General features: G+C 50.3%; 2 protein-coding genes across 2 annotated transcripts; both read right to left on the bottom strand.

Moving 5' to 3' along the window:
• Nucleotides 1-3,115: 3,115 nt before the first annotated feature.
• NGRN (neugrin, neurite outgrowth associated) lies at nucleotides 3,116-5,930 on the bottom strand. The gene is made up of 3 exons (XM_055002989.1): nucleotides 5,474-5,930; nucleotides 5,285-5,398; nucleotides 3,116-5,192 (listed from the first exon to the last, which is right to left on the bottom strand). The coding sequence occupies exons 1-3, from the start codon at nucleotides 5,557-5,559 to the stop codon at nucleotides 4,784-4,786; spliced, it is 609 nt and encodes a 202-aa protein (XP_054858964.1). The 5' UTR covers nucleotides 5,560-5,930; the 3' UTR covers nucleotides 3,116-4,783.
• TTLL13 (tubulin tyrosine ligase like 13) lies at nucleotides 5,930-18,610 on the bottom strand. Its single transcript, XM_055002988.1, has 16 exons — nucleotides 18,549-18,610; nucleotides 17,867-18,190; nucleotides 16,352-16,392; nucleotides 15,915-16,033; nucleotides 12,973-13,103; nucleotides 12,660-12,816; nucleotides 12,377-12,520; nucleotides 11,899-11,984; nucleotides 11,253-11,478; nucleotides 10,524-10,708; nucleotides 10,031-10,219; nucleotides 9,735-9,918; nucleotides 9,103-9,303; nucleotides 6,685-7,042; nucleotides 6,114-6,351; nucleotides 5,930-6,015 (listed from the first exon to the last, which is right to left on the bottom strand). Exons 2-16 carry the CDS (start codon nucleotides 18,175-18,177, stop codon nucleotides 6,003-6,005), a joined length of 2,583 nt encoding a protein of 860 aa, XP_054858963.1. The 5' UTR covers nucleotides 18,178-18,190; nucleotides 18,549-18,610; the 3' UTR covers nucleotides 5,930-6,002.
• Between the last annotated feature and the right edge of the window lie 341 nt (nucleotides 18,611-18,951).

The following is an 18,951-nucleotide window of genomic DNA, read 5'->3' as shown; positions in this document are numbered from 1 at the left end:
GTCCATTTACCAAACCACCTCTCTGCTCCATTTCTGCACTCCTGAATAATTCAGTCTTGCATAGTTTGCAGAAAGCTGGGTAATTGGAGTTTTCCTGATCTCTTCAGGCAGGCCATTCTAGAAGGTGGGGGCAGCTACATAGAATACACAGCTGTTGGTTTGGCCCAGCTCAGGGTGGCATCCGTAGAAGGCCCTGTTCAGATGAGCAAAGCTGCTGTGGCATAGAGGGAGAGGCAGTCCTGCAGATAGGAGGGCCCAAGGCCATGAAGGGCTTTGTATATGATACCCAGAATCTTGATTTGAGCCAGTAGTGACTGCAGAATGTATCCAGAGGAGTTAGCCGTGTTAGTCTGTAGTAGCAAAATTTTGCAGAATGTATGCAAGCAGCGGCATTCTGTGCCAGCTGGAGTCTCCAAGTTGACTCTGAAGGGAGACATTTGTAAATTACATTACAGTAGTTTATTCTGGTTATAACTGTGGTGTGAATCCTGGTGGCCAGATGGGCCATGCCAAGGTAGGAGGCCACCTTCCAGGCTAGTCTGAGTTGGGAGAAGCCTTCTGTCGCAGCTGTTTTGACATTTCCCTAGCAGTCTTACTGAATCGAGTATGACCCCTAAGCTCTTTTCCAAGTCTGTCAGGTCAGCTGAACCCCATCAGAGTAGGAAGCATGATGTCCTTCAAGATCCCCGCCTTCGTGACCAGCCTCACTTCTGTCTTCTCTGGGTTCAGTTTCAATTTGTTTGCTTTCAGCCATCTGACTACAGCTGTCAAGCAGTGACTCGGGCCCTCTACTGCATCACCAGGGGATTAAGATAACAAGACAGCGGGCTGGGTGTCATCTGTGTATTGATGACATCCCTTTCCATAGCTACAAATGATTTCTCCTAAACATTTTACATACTGGTTAAATAAAATGAGTGCTAAGACTGTGCACTGTGGAATCCCACAAGGTAATTCCACCCTGGTCTCCAACAGCAACCTTCTGAGCCCATTCCATGAGGATCAATTTAACCAGTCCAAGGAACATCCCAACACCTTATATGGCACCGTCTACTGTATCAAAGGCTGTGGTCTTTGTCCGGGGTCCACAACCCAGCCCCTGGACTTACCTGGAGGAGGGGAGGCCCTCGGGAGACAACTGCCCAGCTGCCTCAACAGACAGTTGTGCGGGGCTGAGCAGTCCCGGCACCCCAGCAGTAGATTCAGGGTGCCCAGGCTCCAGAAAAGGCAGCACAGCCAGCAGCAAGTGTGAGAGGGGGAGAGCCAGAGGGGAAAGCCAGCCAGGGAAGGGCAGCATCAAGGGACAGGCAGCCCAGACGCTGGCTGGAGTGGCACTGCATGAGCAAGGCCAGAGAAGCGCAGCCACACCCAGCCCCAATGGATAGGTAGTTCAGAAGCTGGCCAGGGCAGCACCTCATGAGCAGAGGCAGAGACAGCCAAGGCACGTCACCTGGAAAGGCCCTGCCAGCCCTGTCCTGTATGAAAGACTGAGGGAGAAGGGAGGAGGAAGAAAAGGAGGCACGCCTGGGGAAGCCTCAGCTGGGATACATTCGCATTTAACCCCACCCTGCTAGAGAGGCAAGGAAGGCCAGGAGGACTTAGTGAAAGGGAAGGAACACCTGAGGGCAGACACAGCTGGGCAGCATCAGGAGAGGGAAGGAGCTTGGAAGGAAGGGCGGGGGCAGGTAAGGGAAACCCTGTAAAAGCTGGCTCAGGAGCAGGTTCATGGTGGGTTGTGCAGGAGTGATGGAGTAGAGAGAAGGAAAGTTGGCAGAGGCCATGGAGGAGATTGAGCAGGCCAGCAAGCAGACTGAGAGGGAGTCCGGGTGATGTATACCGCCCCTCCTTCCATAGAGCAGGATCCTGTAGTATCCCTGACACCCCTTTGAAGTCACAGCCAGGCATGCCGGTGACCCGCCCAGTGGCGAGCTCTGACAGTCTTCACTTATGCAGTTAGACCAGCATGAAGGCCAAGCGCTGGCAAGGGCAACGAGGTCTCAGGGCCACCATAAAATGGCTGTTTGGATGGGGACTCTTTGCCTTCTCTGGGAGCTGGGGGAAGTCTGCCAGTTCAATATATTGGGGTAGAGCAGGTGTGGGATTTTCCCCAGCCCCCTTGCCTTACACGTATTTTAAAAATAAAACTTTAATTAAATAGCTGGAGTGGGGTGCAGGGGAGAGAGTGAAAGGTTATAGCTTGGAACAGAGCCAAGAAAGCTTTCAGGGCATAGTGTAATTGTCAAGATCTACTAATATCCATGTACCTAGCAGCCAAGAGCAGTCCACATGGTAATAAAATAATTTCCTACGTTTGCAAGAAATCAATGGGGAGGAAACTCCTACCCCACAGTTAAAAGTGAAGTCTGCATAAACCCTGCCTGGGGTTTGGGGGGCAACTGTATGTGAGAGGGACACAGCTCAGGAGAGAGGTGGGAAGGCAGCCCTGCCAGCCGAGTGTGGGGTGAAACAGGAGCCAGCAAGAGGGATGTCGCCTCCCCCCACATCACCTGCTCTTCATTATCCTTTACGTTTTGTCAGGATTTTGGATCTCTGGAAGAGGAATCCTGTTGAAAGTCCGTAAGTCTCGGCACATGACATACTTGATGTTGTGTTTGCGTGGTTGTGGCAGTTACTAGAACAGGTGGCTAGCTAAGGAAACGAGAGAGAAAAGGGAAGGCAGGTGCGACGGTGAGGGGTGACAAACAGCAGAACTGAGGGGAAAAAAACAGCAGAACTGGAGTCCACTGACACCTCAGAGACCAACAAGATTTTCAGGGTGTAAACTTCTGAGAGCCAGAGCTCCCTTTTTCAGAAATGAAGAACTGTGAGGCTTTCTTGGCTGAAGGCTTAAGAAGTATTCTGTGCCCTCCAGCTTCTAGTTCTACCTTCTCCCAGTTTTGTACCTGGATGGTTGGTGGTGGGCAAAAGGTTAGTTTTTGTAATGCATAACCCCTTAGTGGGTGGGCAAACGTCAGCCATGTTGGCACAGATTCAGAGCTTTGGTTCTGCCTCTCTGCTGGGAGTGCATCACCGGTGTCGTCGGACTACTACTGACATCACTACAGCAGGCCTTGACTTTCTCTGAATCTTGAAAAAAACTGTATTATCAACAATACTATTTACAATATGTATATTCTAATTTTCACATATGTACATGTCATTTTCACAATGAGCAATGTTAAGGAGTTATTTGAACTAGTATTACATAAATGAATGTAGAAGATTGCTGGCCCCAGCTCCTCCCCAGACGGCTTAAATGTGTGGCGAGCGGGGAGGCTGAGGATTCTAGTTCCCTAAAAGGAAGGGTTTTCCTCCTCTGGTTTCTCTCCACTTGTCATCTGACATCACCATGTTAAAATCAAGAAGCAGACCAAGAACGTTTCACAGAATATTTGTTCACAGGTGTTCAAGATGTAGTCAGCTGGAAATCCTGGTTACTAAGGGTATCAATACAACAGTGTCTTTGACCCTTTTAGGCTACCCACCATAGTCAATGACTATTGGCCACTGATCAAGAAATGGAACTTTCCTATTTGAGAGGCACTATGACCCTGAATACCAGTCGGTGCAGGGCGACGGCACAGGAGACCTACAGCCTCCCTCGCCTGCTCCAGGGTATCTGACTGGCCCTTGTGCAGAAACAGCCTTGACCAAAAATCATCTTCCTTGCTCTCTACATTCATGGAGTATCATAAGTCTTAATTCATTCCTCTAGCCAAACTTTCACAGGCTAATATTTAAAACAAAATCATTCTCCCCAACTATTTTAATGAATTGTAGAAATAAATACATATAAATGCAGATACTTCAGTGCATTCCCTAGTCGTTTAAATCTCCAATTTCTTTTCTCAAAGAAACTCTGGATCCCTCACCCTAAGTGCGGGGGGGGGGGGGTAAGAAAGCCCCAGCAAGTGGCTACAGCTTCAGCGTTGGCTGTCCATGTGGCAGGCTTTTCAAAATAGATAAGGGGTAGCTGATATTATTTTAAAAGTCCAGGCTATGCACATTCACTAGTTCTTGCAGAGGTATAAATAAAGTTTGTTACAATGGGGGGGGGGGTTACTTAAATAAACGTTAGTTACCATGTAAAAAATAGCATTAGTTGGGCCATAGGAATGGAGTAAGACTTGGTAGAATGATACCCTTTGAATGGAACATAATTTTTGGCCTTGGCTCTTGTTGTACAAGGGCCAGCATTTCAGGATATGGATCCAAGCAGTTATTTCACTTCCCAGTATCTCAGAGGAGAATTATAGGAGAACAAACAACAGCAAAAATTCTCTAAGCCCTTTAAATAATAGCACCCAACAACATCCCTTAGGTGGAAAGTCCAAAAATGCCTTAAGTCATACTTCTCTAAAGGTGTGCTACTTTAATTCAAAGGGATTTTCTTACCTATTTTCTACTCCACCTTATGCAAGTACCTGTCAATCCTCCACTGGCTTGGACAGGGGGAGGGGGCTGGGGTCTTCCTGCCCTCCAGCCACAAAGCCCTGCCTTCCAGGACAGGGTGTGCCTTACAAACCCCCAGGGCCGGAGAAGCTGAGCCATGATTCTGATCACCCTGGGACAAGAGGAGAGCCTGGAAATGATCAGTCGAGCTCTCAAGTGATGTGCTGGGGCCAGAAATCATCAAGGGAGAGCAAACTGCGCATTGGCAGAGGAGGGGAGGCAGGCAGGAACCTCTATTGGGGGCCCACCTCTATTGGGGGCAAAGAGAGTCCGGGGTAGACCCCGGGAGGGCAGCCACCTGGCTGCACTGCAGGTCTTCTTGCCTCTGCTCTTAGGCCGGGATTCGGTAGAGAAAGTTGCCATCCCCGTCCACAAATTCCCGGCCCTTCTGCACTACTCGGAGTCGGGGCTGCGGATCCTCAGCGCTGCGTCTCTGCGGCTGGCCGCCTGCGGGCGCAAGGGTGGCGCAGGGGTCCGCTCGCTTCCTCTGAGCCGCCCCGGAGGCCGCCGCCGCCTGGCCCCCCGTGCGGCAGGCCGGCACTAGCTGGACCGCGGCCTCGCGGGCCAAGAGGCCGCCGCCGCTCCGCTGACCCTGCAGCCGGCCGTCCTGCTTCAGGCTCCGTTCCGGGGAAGGCGAGAAGCGGCTCCTCAGGACCCTGCCGACGACGTCGGGGCTCACCTGGAAGCTCCGGGCCAGGCGGGCCACGGGCCACTCCTCCGGCGAGTCCTGGCGAAGGTGCCTGGTAAGGCAGAGCAGGGCCGTTGCGAGGTCGCCCGGGCCGCGGGCCCCGCGCGCTCCCCTCCCTTCCCCGCTCCGCCCCGCGCCACTCACCGTATCTGCTCCATGGCCTGGTGGCTCAGCGTGCGCTCCGGGGGCCCCGACGGCTCCATCAGCCTCTGCACTCTGCGCAGGCGGGCCGCCTTTGCCCGGCGCTGCAGCTCCAGCCTGGGGATACAAGCCTGGTGAGCGGCCGCAGCTCGGCTGGGGAGGGCCAGCCGCCGCCCGCCCGCCGAGTCCTACCTGGCCGCCGCCTCTTCCTCCGTCTCGAGCTCCGCGGGCAGCGTCCGCCGGCCCATGGCCCGCAGCCGCCCCCAGCGCGCCGCCATCTCCAGGCTGCAGCCCGAGATGCCGCGCGCAGGCGAGGAAGGCGGGGCGGAGCCAGCGCGGCCACGGAAGAGCCCTTCGGCCCCCGCCCCTGCCTCGGGCTGTTCCGCGAGGCGAGAAAGAGCAGGAGGAGCCCGGCGGGTAGAACTGTATAAAACTTTAATACAAAGTCGGTTACAAAAGCGCCCCTTCCCCGTCCGAGGCGCGCCGCAGGGATTCGTTCCCGCTGGAGCGCGGCAGGCCGAGCGGCAGCACAGCCCCGGCTGCCGAAACCTCTGCGCAGAGCTCGCTGTTGCCTTGCGAGGAAAGGGCCTCCGTCGGCCGTGCTGGGCGAGCGGGAGAGTGCTGCTTCCCCGGCCGCCGCCGCCGCGGCCTCAGTCCTGGGATCGCCTCCCTGGCCCTCTCGAGTTCTTCTTGCTCCCGGCAGAGCCCCTCCGCGGAGAGGTCAGGCCTCCTTCCTGCAGGAGGGAAAGGCCAAGGCAAGGGGGGCGCCACTGGCTGGGGGCTTTGCTTCTGAGGACCAGCCAGGCTGCAGCTGTCGGGAGCAGGGGGCTACCTGGGCTGCTTGAGGTGCAGTGTGGCCATGGTGGCAGAGCGGTGCGGGCTTGTGCGCTGCAGGAGCGGGGCCGAGGCAGAATTGATCGCCAGCCCGTGCATGTCAGTTCGGCTGAAGGGAAGGGCCCCGGAAGGGAAGGGGAAGCCGCTGTACAGATGGCTCGGGGCCCTTGCTGGCTGAGACAGGCAGGTCAGAGAGCCGGAGCTCAGGTACAGGGGCCTCCTGCTGGCTGGGCTGCCTGAAAGAGAAGCAAGCAGAAGGCTGGCTGAGTGGGCCTGCCCCCCCATAAACATCCCCTTCATTGATTGTCTCTGGGTGTGCACAAGGGGGTGAGGGGGCAGAGAATGCTGTCAGATCAGTCATTTGGCCCCCTTGGACTCTAGCTTGTGTCTCCAAATGCACACCCACAAGGATTCTTGCTTGCCCTTTCCACACTGCTGGCACTCCCCTCTCCCTTACAACTAAAAATCTGCTTTGGCTGAGCTCTCCTGCTCCTTGCAGTTCCTGAACACACTGCTAGCGAACTCCACTGGGTAGTAAGTTGCAGTTGCAGAGAGCCTGTAATACTTACTGCCTTCCGCCTTGTTCTTGGCACTAGTATATCGCCGCCCTCCTGCCTTCAGCATCCGGGCGAGAGTGCAGGGCTCGCCCCCCATGGTTGTACCCAGCCAGCTCATGTGCTTGGGGGGCTGGATGTGGAACTGCGGCTTGAAGTGTGAGGAGTATGAGGCCTCTGGGGCAGGGCCCAGGCCAGACAGGGCACCCAGCAGGGTTGGAATGAAGCCTTGATTGCCCAGGAGCTGGACCCGCTCCGCAGGGGTCTGCTGTGTCATCTGTTGACCAAGCGCTTGGACGGAGCCTCCGAGGAGGGAGAGGGTAATCAGATTCTTGGCTTCTCGGTTACTAAACATATCCTGAAGAAAGTGGGGCTGGGGAAAAAAAAAGCCTTTTGTTTAGGTGACCCTTCTGCTCCTCCTACTCCCCCTTCCTCACTTTCAATCTATGATGCACAGTGCTGAGAATTGCTTCCTGGGTCCATTTTAAAGCTCTCTGAAGCAGGAGCATTTCCACCCCCAAGGCGAGTTGCTGCTATTAAGCATCTACATAACACTTCCGGTGATTGCGCAACAGTTTGCCCTTGAAGGTCAGGCCCGGGGGTCTCTCTTTTACAAAGAGGAATAGGGGTCATTGAAGCGGAGAGCAATACTGTCAGGAGTGTGGGCTCTGTTAAGAGTCCAAACTCCGAATACAGTCACTCAAAACAAAATGGTCAAAGCTGAGACACCAGACTTAAGATGCACCCCGCCCCCCCATTCAGGAATTAATGGTCACATCAGCAGAACTGACTGATGTGGTGGTGGTAGAGGAATCCTTGAAGGACAGCTACTAGGCAGCAGCAGTAGACCATGGCAAAAGATCTTCCATGGACAACAGCAGTGACACTTCAGGTCAGGCCCAGGGCTGGTTAGTTTTGTGTAGAAGACGGCACATCTGATTGTTTCATACATAAAAAAACCCTATGATAAGACAATCCAAAACAAACGATGATATAGCACTGGAATAGAAAGGCACTCAGTTAGCCACTGCAGAACCATACAGAAGTGATGATAGATTTCTTCAAAGAAGCCTCTAGATAAAGAATTTGTACTTTTAGAAAGAAGTGAAAGCTGCACTGAAAGCACTTGGGAGAAACAAGTTGTAGATGGGATATCAGTAGAGCTATTTCAAGCTACAGAAACGATCACCTTTTTAACAAGAATATGCCAACAAATACAGAAAACAAGGCAATGGCCCACAGACTGGAAACTCAGTCTCCACTGATTCCCAAAAAAGGAGACCACAAAGATTGCAGCAACTATTGACCCATCACATTAACTTTCCATGCAACCAAAGTGATGCTCAGAATTTTTTATAACAGACCCTTACCATATATGGAACAAGAAATGCTAGATATTCAAGCTGGATTTAGAAAAGGAAGAGGTACTAAAGTTCATATTGCAAAGTTATGATGGTTACTGGAGCACACCAGAGAATTCCAGAATTTTTGTGTGTGTGTTTTATAGATTACAGCAAAACTTTTGACTGCATATATCAAGAAAAGCTACGAATGGTGTTAAAAGAAATGGGTGTGTCTTAATATCTGATTGGGTTGAACTTGTACTTCAGAAAAGAGGCTACTGTTAGGATAGAGTATGGGGAAATAGAATCATCTCCAACTGACAAAGGTGTCAGACAAAGATATCTTCCTATCTGTTCAACCTATATGCTGAATATATTATAAGGAAAACTGGATTAGATTTAGATTAAGGTGGAGTGAAATTGGTGGAAGGAACATTAACAATTTGAAATACGTAGATGATCCACATTACTGGTGGAAAATAGTGAAGACCAGGGCTTTTTTTCTGGGAAAAAAGGTGGAACTCCGTGGGTTGCCCTCAGAGAAAATGGTCACATGGCTGGTGGCCCCGCCCCCTGATCTCCAGAAAGAGGGGAGTTGAGATTGCCCTCTGCGCCGCTCAGCGCCGCATAGGGCAATATCAACTCCCCTCTGTCTGGAGATCAGGGGGCGGGGCCACCAGCCATGTGACCATTTTCAAGCGGTTCCAGAACTCCATTCCCCCGCGTTCCCCCTGAAAAAAAGCCCTGGTGAAGACTTGAAATGACAATTGGTGAAGGTTAAGGAAGTGAGTGCCAGTGCAGGATAGATCTGCTAGCCTTGGTGAGTTAAAAGAACCTTCATACCCAGAGACTATCGACCTCTGAAGGCCAGCATTAGCAGGCAACATCCAGGAAAGGCCTTAATCTTTATGCCCTGTTGTTGGTCCTCTAGAATAACTGGTTGGTCGCTGGGTGGAATAGGATGCTGGACTAGATGGGCCACTGATCTGATCCTGCAGGGCTCTTATGATGTGAAACGACAGGGTCAACAGGACCCTAAACAAAATCCACTGTGAATTTGGGGGTCTGAGAAGGGTGTGGCTCTTCCCACCTGGGTTTCGGAGATGTTGACGTGGGGTCTATGCATCTCCACGGTTCGTGGCTCAGTGTTCCGGAGTAGGCGGGTCAGCTGATCTACAATGCCCAGCCCCCGAATGAGGTTCTCACGCCGCAAAAGGGCTTTGACTCTCTCCACTTCCTCTTCCTCCACTATTGCTTGGGGAGTCATGCTGTCATATGGCAAGGTTGACATCTGGGGAAGGAAACAATGGGTTTAATGCTGGATCTCAGTCTCGCTTCATTCATTCTATATATCCTCTTTTCTACCTGCAGATTAAGTAAAACTTCCACCATTCACACTCCTGTTTCATCCCCTTAACAACATATGCCTGCTTTTGTGAGGCGAGGAGTCCCAGCTCTTACAGCCCTCCCCTCAAGCCCACTGGGAACGTAGGCCAGCTCTGCGGCAAGCCACATATGACCAGGGCTGGGCCCCAGCACTGGACCAGCAGTTGAGAGAAGGCTGGAAACAGACCATCTCCACAGCTAACGTAAGCTGAATCAACTGCTTATCTCTGCTGTTCTGCTAAATTTGTATGACATATTCATACAAATGGTTTAATTGCTTTAATACTGGAGGGCCCAGGCAGCCACTGTTGCTCTGGGATGGCTCCCCTGGGGTACCTTTGGGTTCCAGGTCTTGCTGTGGCTGTAAGTTATCCGACTGAGAGCAGGCTTTCCTTTGCCCTTCTCCTGGGATTTCTCCCCTGCAGACTCTCCTTGCAAGTTTTCTTTCGCGTCCCTCCTCTTCTTCCCTCCTGTGCCCTCTCTCTGCTCCTGCTTTTGGCGGATCTCCTCCAACTGTTGCCTAGTAGGGAACACAGCATTGTGGGAGTACACGGTGAGGAAACCAACCCCCCCTGGTGGTGGTGGTGGTGGTGGTGGGATGTCCTTGCTCCGTCTTCCCACGGCCTAGATACCTGGCACACTCTTCTCTGGCCTTTGAGGCAACTGTCTCCTGGAAGAGGGATCCACTGTGCTTGAAGAAAGGAGCATACTTTTCTGTGCCACGTGCTGGGAAGATGCGTCGGTAGCCCCCCAAGTGGCTGTTCTCATATTTTTCTGCCTGGGCCAGCAAGGCAGCCTGGCTATTCTCCATCTGTTCACGCCTGCAGACAACAAAGGAGAGGAGACATCCCAAAGACCCTTGGGAGTGCTGCTTTCAGCCCCTTTGCCTCTCCAGGGGACTGGCACCCAGCTTAGTCTCTCATGAGTGCTTTCTTTCCTCTATCCCCACCCCCTGGACCCAGACCTCGTGCCGAGCCATGTAGCCTCTCTCCAGACCAAGGAACAGCGAGGGCTCCTCTTTGCTGCTTCCAGCATTACTCTGCTTCTGGTCTGGCTGTAGAGTTCTGTGCAATGAAGAGAGGGCAGAGGCCAGGCACAGCCACAAAACAGGGCCCAGGCAGGTACCTGGCTTCCCGCGGAGGCTGGTGGGCTTGGAGAAGGCGCTCCTTGACCCGCCTCTTGTCCTCCTCCAGTACTTTCTTCTTGTCACAGGCACGTAGATTAATGAGGTTGATGGCATCAAAAAGCAGGGCATCTTTTACTTCTCGGTCCAGCCGGGAGTCAGTGGTGAAACTAGGCGAGTGGTTGACCTGGAAGATGAGAGCACCTTAGTCCACAGCACACTTAGATAACAAGCGACCAATCTACATGGTGATTCTCCCTCTAAGCCTCTGCTACTTCGGGCTCCTGCCTTTCCCAAGACAAAGCAGTCTGAGTTGCAAAATCGGTTCTGACTTATTGTTCAAGACTACAAAATGCTGTGTTTCAGACTGAAGTGGTAGAAGCAGTTGGATCAAGGTTGTTCATTATGGCAGAAAGTGTATATTCCCTAAGAAACGCAAGCTCTGCAAATCCCCTGCCTGAAACGGGGTGGTGGAGGAGGAAGTTGAAATTTGGTGCCAGCCAGGTGAGCCTGACTCCATATGAAGCGGCTGCTTAGTTCATCTGTGTTAGTCTGAAGACATCCTACAGATGCACCTCAAAATTTAGGGAGCATATGGTGGCACAGACACTCCACACAAGGACCATGTCAGAAAACAGAGCGAGCTAGGAGAGAAGCAAGGCCGAGGCCTAGTGGGATACCTGCCTGGGAGGCTCGCCTCAGGGCAGGAGTACAGTGGGGCACCCATTCACCTCCAAGAGCCAAGGCTTGAGCTTCCTGTCCAGGAGGATGTCGAAGCCGAGGATCTCGAAGCAGGCACACCCAGAGATGTGGTTGGGGAAGCAAGTGCGGTAGTTGTGCTTCAGCACCGGGTGGGCGGCAATCAGGGTCTTGATGATGATGTCCTCAATGTCCCGCCACAGCTCAGCTGTATCGTAGCTGTGCTCCCGCATCCAGGTATTCAGAGTGGACAGCTTCCTATTGGGAGGGGCAAGTGGATGTCAAAGGCTCCAGCTAATGGAACAGCCCCACCTCTGGCCCAGCTTGGACATACAGAGCCTGATCCCAGATCTGGCTCCAAGAGACTTATTAGGATTGCAGGCCTGGTGCCCACCCAAGAGGGCAGGACGGTGCAGTGCATGAAGTGGTAAGCAGAGATGGCTGTAAAACCAGTGCCCAGCAAATGGCTCACAGGGCACAGACCGATCAATCTAGTCATCAGCTAAGCGGTCACTGGAACCCGTGCCTTTCGCTTCCAGTGCTCCACCTACTTGTCTAGCTGTCGCCCCCGGCCCCTGCAAGGGGCACAGCAGCTCCTGAGCACTGATCACCTGCAAATCCTCCCTCCCCAGCTGCAGAAGGCCTTCCTCTCTGCGCATGCTTTGGCAGTGACAGTACCTCTTGCTGCCTGTGTTCTCATCCCGAACAAAGTTCTCATTGTGCTTGTTGATTGCATAGTTGGTCAAGTGCATGCAGATGTCATCCTGAGTGAAAGACAGCAGGCAGGAAGGTTTACTCTTCCCACTCAAGCTCTTGCCTGTCCTCCGTCCCTGACATTCACCCTCCCACACACCCATACCCCATGCCAGAGCCATTCCAGCAGGCTTCCCACCTTCCTCAGTGTTATGTGTTCCAGCTTGAGGGTTACAGCTGTTTGATGCTGTGCCAGAGGCATAGCCCATTTGTATACCAACAGCTTGGCATATGTCAAAGCTTTCTTTGCCCTGGAAGCTGAGGAGCTTGTGATTCCAGGGATGCTATCTTGGACCCTCTCTGACATGCAAAGGGCAACATGGACATTCCCAGCCAGCCCCCTCCAGTACCATTCGTTATGCTACAAAATCTAGGCCATTCCTGGGAAGTGCTCCTTCTTTACCAGGTTGCTGCTGCTGGGCTCGATGTACCTCATGGTGGCAAAGCGGGCCAACCCTTCCTCGTAGATAAAAATTTTCAGTGGGTCGCAGGAAGTGACCAGGACGTAGATGCGCATGTCAAACTTAAAGCCATCGATGAGGAAGGGCTGCCAGGAGACAAGCCAAGTGGGTAATGGTAGATGGGCACTGTCCCAGCCAGCCCCCCCCCCAGGAGTCTTAGACTGAGGCCAAGCAGCAAGCACCCCCTGACCCGGTAAGTGGGCAACGGCTGCTCTCCGGGCCTACCTTGGTGATGTACTGCTGGCAGATCATGTGCTCGCCATGTTTGATCTCCTTGGGGTTGCGAGTAATGAAGATGCCCCTCCCTTGGCAGCCGCTGTCTGGTTTGCAGATGTAAGTCCTGTTCTTCCTCATGCGCCCATAGGCTTGGAAGTCCCCATAGCTGCAAAGGGACAACAAAGCATCGGTGCTGTGAGAGGCTTCCCATCCCTGCGGGATTCTTGTGCTGTCCAGGTGTCCCCCTCCTAAGCTGGATTCCTTGAGGCAGAGGGCTGCCGCACCCTCTCTCTCTCTAGGTCAGCCTGTATCAGTCACTCACTCAGCTGGCAAGCACCAAGTTCGGGGGAAGATGCTGTATTCCCTGGGGAAAAGCTTGAGCATGCGGTTGAGATTGCGTGCCAGGAGGTCCTTGCGGCAGATCTCAGCCATGCCTGGGAAATGGTTGATTTTCTGAAATAAAGTGAGAACAGGAGAGCTAGGGAAGGAAATGAGCCTGTCCGCTTATCTGGTAAAAGGGATGCAAGACGGAAAGGGATTTTTTTTTAACCTAAAAAAGGAGGTCGTCAGGAAATACCGATGGAGAAATTGAGAGAGTTTGGTCTCTGGCAGGTTTTAAAATAAATGATCAGAACACAAGTGTTGACCAAAAATATGGATATTAAACATCAGGAAGAATTTATGAAAATAACAGGTTTTAAGGTTGGAAAAAAGGTAAAATATTTAGGTATTATGCTGATGGGGATGAACTGTATGCTATTTCAAAACAATTATGTTAAGAAATTAAAAAGATATGTTAAGATGTGATGGAGTGCAGTTGTCCTTGTTGGGAAGAATATCAGTTATTAAGATGAATGTTTTACCTAGAATGTTATTCCTCTTCCAGACAATACCTGTGTTAGCTTCAGATGTACCATTTAAGCAATGGCAAAAGGATATTTCAATATTTATATGGCAAGGGAAAAAAAACAAGGGTCAAATATAAAATTTTACAGGATGTGAAGGAGAGAGGTGGACTTGGTTTACTAGACTTGAAAATGTATTATGCCTCTGCATGTCTAACATGGATGAAGGAATGGATGCTTTTGAGAAATGAGAGATTCTTGACATTGGAAGGTTATGACCTGAGATTTGGATGGCATGCCTATTAATGGTATTACAAAGTAAAGGTCAACGCAGACTCCAAAAATCATTATATTAGGAGAGCTGTTTTGAGAATTTGGAATAAATATAAATTGAAACTAACACAGGAGACACCACTTTGGATTTCAACACAAAGTGTTGTATAAAAGGGAGATGACTGTCAAACAGGGATGCTTGACTTATGGAGATTTAATAGAATTTTCACGAGAAGACTGCAAATTGAAGGCAAGGGAGGGGTTAGTAGCTAAGGGTTATAAATGTCAATGGTTTGTATATGCTCAGCCTTTAGAAAGATTTAAATTAGATAAAAAACTATGGGGCTTTGAGCAGGAAAAGACAGAGTTTGAAAAAGAGCTTTGTTCAAATGATGAACATGTTATTTCTAAAACGTATGTTACTAAAATTTGAAATGGAAGAAGAATCTGTGAAAGACTGTATGGTAAAATGGGCAAAAAAAATTGGGTATAATATAAGGATGGACCAATGGGGAAATATGTGGGTAAAGGGGCTTAAATTTACTTTGACTTAAAGGACATTTTTATAAAATGATGTATTGGTGGTTTATGTCTCCTGATAGATTAGCCAAAATGAGCAAAGTTATGTCAAATAAGTGTTGGAAATGTGAGAAACAAGAAGGAAAATTTTATCATATCTAGTGGATCTGCCGTAAAGCTAAAAAAAATTGGACCCAGATGCATATGGTAATACAAAAAATACTAAAGACTACTGTACAGTTTAAACCAGAAGCCTTTTTGTTGGGACTAACAGAGAAACAGTTGGAATATTAGCATGGGATTTTATTTCTATATATGATTACAGCAGCTAGGCTTTTGTATGCACAGAAATGGAAAAATATGGAAATACCTTCAATAGAGGACTGGACTATGAAAATGACAGAGGAGATGGCAAAACTTACAGCTTTGATCAGAGACAAAACATTATCATTTTGGCTAACTGGAAACCCTTTATTGACTTTCTGCATGAAATGAGGAATAGTGACTTGATGGTTTGTGATTTTGAGGGCCAGTTTGGTGTAGTGGTTAAGAGCGTGGGACTCTAATCTGGAGAACTGGGTTTGATTCCCCACTCCTCCACTTGAAGCCAGCTGGGTGACCGTGGGTCAGTTACAGCTTCTAGGAGCTCTCTCAGCCTCACCCACCTCACAGGGTGTTTTGTTGTGGGGATAATAACATACTTTGTAAACCACTCTGAGTGGGCATTAAGTTGTCCTGAAGGGCGGTATATAAATCTAATATTATTATTAAGAAGATAATGGGGGAATATAAAACAAATAGAAGGGAGACAGTAATGGAAAAGAAAATTTTGGAGAGATTGTAACTTTGTTAAAATTAGACAAGTGTAGAGAAGAATGGAAATGAAATATGTATTGTTATTTTTCTTTTCTCTTGCTTGTAAGCTTTTTTTACTATTTTTTTAACTTTTTCTTTATTCTTGTTTTCTGCCCTTTCTATGGGATTTTATTTCTATTAATAAAATAAACTTTGAAAAAAAGGAAATTGCTAAATTAGAACTGATCAGCAAGCTTGATATTAACCAGTTAGGGTTCTCTTGGTATTTTCACTATAGATGTTAAATGAACTGAGTATTGTCTATTGCTATAAATTGTCATAGCGATCAGTTTGCATTTGTTTGTGTTTTGCAGGAAAGCACTGCTGAATATACTTCTTGTCTTTCAGGATTATCCATCTCACCGTTTACATTTTTCCCTGTATGACCTGGTATATGTATCTACCAAAATAACACAAATTACACGCAAGTGAAGGACTTGCGTGTAATTTGTGTAACTTGCATGCATAAAAGAGTATGTCTCATAATGAATCTATTAATCTGTAAAATGCTGCAATGCTTTTTTGCTTAGCTCTCCCTAGGACACTCAACAATGGTGTTGCTGCAGCCCAGAAGCAAAGACTTCTGGTAAGAACAAAGGTACAGAGACAGCATGAATGGGTCTCTGATAAGTGTATCAGCAGAGACGAACAGCACCAGTCACTCCAGCAGCAAGAAGGATAGGTACCATGGCATTTTAAGACTTGCCTACTAACAGAGACTTGTCGAAACTAGACATTCCGTGCCTGCTCCCTCCAGCTCCATGGCAGGTACCTGAAACCTCTTCATGTCCATAACCCTCTCCAGTGAGACAGAGCAGTCAGTCCAGTAAACGGTCCACTCCTCGTCTTCACCCACTTCTTTCAGGCCACAGCGCCGAGCAGCACGCCTCACTGCACCAAATGAGAAGAAAGAGCACAGGTGACTCCCAGAGGAATTCAGCCTTCAAGGGGTCTTATTACAACAGAGGGGGCTGTGACTGTGCCAACACAGCAGAACTGAAAGTAGCATCCCTGGTGAGCATCCCTGGCACTAGAAACTGTTTCTCTAGGGCAGGAATCCCATTGCTCCTAGTCCCAGCCACCAAACAGCTACCAAGTCCATTCCCTGAAGCAAGGCATGAAGTCGCTGTGGAAAACTGAGGAAGGCCCTGTTCCTGTGCAGGGCTGTCCAGCTAGGGGGGAAAGAGCCAATATGAAGCCCTCACTTACCACTCTCATACTTGCAGTTGGATAGGTTGATGGACAGCAGCCTGGAATCAAGAAAGCAGTAGTTCAATGACTGGGCAGAGCTGCAAGTGGCTCTAGAGAGGCAAAGACTTCAAAGCTGCCCCCCACAACTATGTTGAAGGAGGGAGGGGTGCACTCAAAGGGTCACTGTTGGAGACAGTAGAAATCATAGGTTGCTGCCTGACAACTCCGGTCAAACAGCTGAAAGTGAACACACTGAAACTGAACCCAAGACAATAAAGAAGTGATGCTTGTTGGAAAGGCAGAGATCTTGAAGTGCATTATACTCTCCACTTCCGATATATTCCATTTGCCCCTTGGATCCAGTGCTATTACTAGAGAAGCAAGTTAAGGTAACTGCAAAAACCACTTTCTGCAACCTCAGTCTAGCCTGGAAGATGGCCCCCTACCCTGATATAGCCAGTCTGGCCACCTGGATCCATGTCGTGGTAACATCAAGACTATTGTAATGCACTGTCCATTCTCACCTCATGGAATGTTTTTGTATGGGAGCTGAGCAACTTGGGTTGCTGCCCAATGCATTGCTACTGTATTTTATGATTTCAATGCTGTTTTTATTGTAATTTATTTATTCATGTTGTAATCTGCTCTGAGCCTGTTTACGGGGAAAGCAGATGAAAAAATCCAGTAAATAAATAAAATACATAGGTTTCCCCTCTAGGTTAACTTCAGTTGGTGCAGAATACTGCAGCTTGATTATTATTGGGAGCTAGGAAGAGCATGAATATTACTCCCATTCTGCAGTCACTCCACTGGCTACCTGTAAGTTACCAGGCTCAATTCAAGGTGTTGGCTATCACACACAAAGCTTTTCATAGCCTTGGACTAGCATATCTATGGGACTGCCTCTCTCCCTATGTTCTGTCACAGCAGCTTTGCTTATTTGAATAGGGCCTTCTGTAGGTGCCACCTTGTACATGGGCAAAAGCAACAGCTGCCTGTACATGTGCTTTCTCTGTGGTGGCACCCATCTTATGGAATGGCATACCTGAAGAGATCAGGAAAGCTCCCTCCTGACTTATTCAAGAGGGTTTTTTACTAAGATAGGAGGATTGTACTGTAAGGTGGTGATCTGAGAGATACATCAGTAAAGATATAGGAACCATAGACTTTACTACTATGTGCTACTATGTACTATCTGTTTCTTGAAGTATGATCTTACGGGGTAGTTCTATGTTGTTTAATATGTCAATTTTAGAATTGCTGATGCTCTTTTCCAGTATTTCTTCAACTCTGTGTATTGGATTTCTGATGGTTTTAAATCTTTGCGAGTTTGCATTTATATACCATATCACATTGTTTATTGACATGTCCTTGAAATTGACTGTGTAATCCGCCTCAGTGAGAAAGATGGACTATAAATGACATAAATAAATCCCAGTCCATCTCTATATGTGAAGAGAAGGGAACCCACAGCACGCTCCATGGATACTGTGGTGCCTGAGCGGGAATCCTGGGCAAGGAGAGACCACTCGCCTGTACTTTTTCTTTTTCTTCCTCCTTGACTGTTCCAGATCCCACTCCTCCGCCACCTCTTCCTCCATCTGGATCAGGGACAGCCCTGGCTGGTCCTCCTGGCTGCTGGTCTTTCCTAGCTGCCCTGGGCACGGGGTTGGCGGCTTGCTCGGCGAGGCTTCATTTTCCACCTTCAGTCTCCTCGGACATTCGTTCGCCGACTCGTCTGAAAGGCCCTCGTCTTCCTCCTCGTCGTCTTCCTCCTCCTCCTCATCTTCATCCTCGTCTGTTTCGTTCTCGGACTGGCTGCTTGTGTCCGTGCTGGTCGTCATTCTCTCGGGCGCTCTTGCAAAAGAGCAGAGGGAAGGGGGCGTCACCGGGCCAGAGCCTCGCCTCGCGGAATCCCACTCCCACCCACCACCACCACCACCCTTGGCCGGAAAGCCTCGTCTCCTTCCCTCGCCGGCCGGCTAAGGCGGCTGGCCCGTTCGGGCCCTCTGACCGGCGGCGGCCAACTCAGCCACGCGCTGGCAAGGCCCACGGGCCTCTGCCCTCCAGGGGTGGGGGTCGCAACGGCCCCAAGCTGACAGGCGGGCCGAAGGATCTTTGGGGAGGGGGTCCCCCGGTCTGCCCGAAGCAGCTGCCCCGCTCCTCCGCCCCGACCGGCCACCCCCGGCAAGGCCGGCTTCGGCTCGCCCCTCACCCGGCCCCACAGCTCCCCTGAGGCGCCTGGGCCTCAGGCCCGACGCTGTTGCCAGGCCGACGGCTGGCCCCGCCCCTTCGAAGGGAGGGGGTGGGCGCACTCTCCTCGAGCGCCCTCTCTGCGCTGTTGCGCACGCACCTAGCGGCCGCCCGGCTCTCTGTGACGCAAGCGCCGCCTCGCTGGCTCCCCCCCCTCAATCGCCAGGCACGACGCTCAGCAGCAGGATGGGGACACGTGGCTGGTTTCCAGCAGGTGTCCCGGATGTCCGGGAAGGGCTCGCTCAGACCTCTGTTCCTAAAGGTGGTTTCGTTTCACCCCTGCTGAGATTACCCTTCCCTCTGCTGGAGTTTGAGCCAAGCAGACCCCAAACTTTAAAAGCCAGGCTTAGGCTTTAGTTGATATG

This window comes from Eublepharis macularius, chromosome 18, assembly GCF_028583425.1.
Source record: "Eublepharis macularius isolate TG4126 chromosome 18, MPM_Emac_v1.0, whole genome shotgun sequence".
In the NCBI taxonomy this organism is placed as follows: domain Eukaryota; kingdom Metazoa; phylum Chordata; class Lepidosauria; order Squamata; family Eublepharidae; genus Eublepharis; species Eublepharis macularius.
The sequence above is the reverse complement of the archived record's forward strand: the minus strand, read 5'-3'. Positions and strand labels throughout refer to the sequence as shown.